The following is a 1321-nucleotide window of genomic DNA, read 5'->3' as shown; positions in this document are numbered from 1 at the left end:
AAAAAAAAAAAAAAAAATTAATTCTTCAATGTAGGGGGAACAAATCTAAATGCCTCACTTTAATTGTGGCAGCCATATTTATTTATTATTATTTTTTCACAGGGACATGCCCCCTTATCCTGAACTTGGAAGGCATTTTATTCATTTTGGAATAATTTTTCTGACCCTGCAATACACAGAGAAAAGTAGCTCCAGCTGTGGGTAGAATAAAGCTGAAAGTTTGTTGTCACAATGAACAGCAAAAATTGACCATGAATCATTCATAGAACTGCAACACAGACCTGTCAATTTTCCGTTTTGAGACATGAATATTTAGATCACCTCTCAAAAGAAGAAAAACAAATATATGTGAACAAACTGCAAGTTTTGGGCCCTTGGGATCCATATGTAGCACCTGTTGCAGTATTTCAATCACTAAAAACAGCGGGACATTCTAAAACACTTGATGTGAAAAACGATTAACATGCTCTCCAGGTGGACGTTCCTTCAAGAGTGTGACATTACGTGAAAACTATGAATACTAGTGGGTGATTATATATGTATTAATAACTTGTTATACTAATAATCAGTAATAAAAGGTAAGCATAATAAGATCACTTTTTGACAAATTCATCATCAGGTGAGGTGCAGGACTCTTTGGACATTGGTCTGACTGAGGTTCCTCCCATAAGGAAGCCCACCAAAGACAGTCTATGGAAGGAGAGTGCTGTCCATCAACACCGTCAGCAGCTGAAGACCAAGATGAAGTACAATAAAGTTGAGGATCCTAAAGCGCCGTATGCCAAACAAGTAGGTGATTTAAAATAAAAATAAAATCAATAACATTGTTTTAATCTTCTCTCTGATGTTTGAGTGTCTTTGTGTGGAATTGCTCACGTTGAATTGCAGAGATTTAAGTTTACATTTTGCCTACAGTGTATATTTTTAGAGTAGGGTACTCATTTGTGCATTCTAATGTTGTAAGCTGTATGTAAAGTCTAAATCTTCCATAGCTATTTCAAACCCAGATAAAACACATTGTTCCAATTGGCCTATGATTAATAATTGTCTCTGGAGCTTATTTATTTGGGCCTTGACCACAATACAGTGATCAGTCTGCAGACTTCAAATGCACAGTAAAGTGCAAAGCATTTTTTTCAGGCTCCTTACACACAACAAATGCTTTGCAGGTTGTACTCTCAGGTCTTTTACCTTAAATAAATACCCACAAATCAAGCATTCTGCATTAGTTCAGGTAGGCCTCGTAGTCAAGCTCGCTATCAGCTGATATCAGCTGATTAAAAAATTCAACCCAGCCCTTATCAACTGATCCGATTCCGAT

General features: G+C 36.6%; 1 protein-coding gene across 1 annotated transcript in view; it reads left to right on the top strand.

Annotated features, from left to right (window-relative positions):
• Positions 1-513: 513 nt before the first annotated feature.
• LOC107579808 (insulin-like growth factor-binding protein 2-A) overlaps positions 514-1321 on the top strand; it is a 2720-nt gene continuing 1912 nt past the window's right edge. The window contains exons 1-2 of the mRNA XM_016265604.1: positions 514-523; positions 593-789. Coding sequence (XP_016121090.1) covers positions 514-523; positions 593-789 — 207 coding nt within the window. The remainder of the gene's footprint in view (positions 524-592; positions 790-1321) is intronic.

Source organism: Sinocyclocheilus grahami, unplaced genomic scaffold, assembly GCF_001515645.1.
Source record: "Sinocyclocheilus grahami isolate Dianchi unplaced genomic scaffold, SAMN03320097.WGS_v1.1 scaffold20387.1, whole genome shotgun sequence".
NCBI lineage: Eukaryota > Metazoa > Chordata > Actinopteri > Cypriniformes > Cyprinidae > Sinocyclocheilus > Sinocyclocheilus grahami.
Note: the sequence above shows the minus strand (reverse complement) of the source record. Positions and strands in the feature narration are given on the sequence as shown.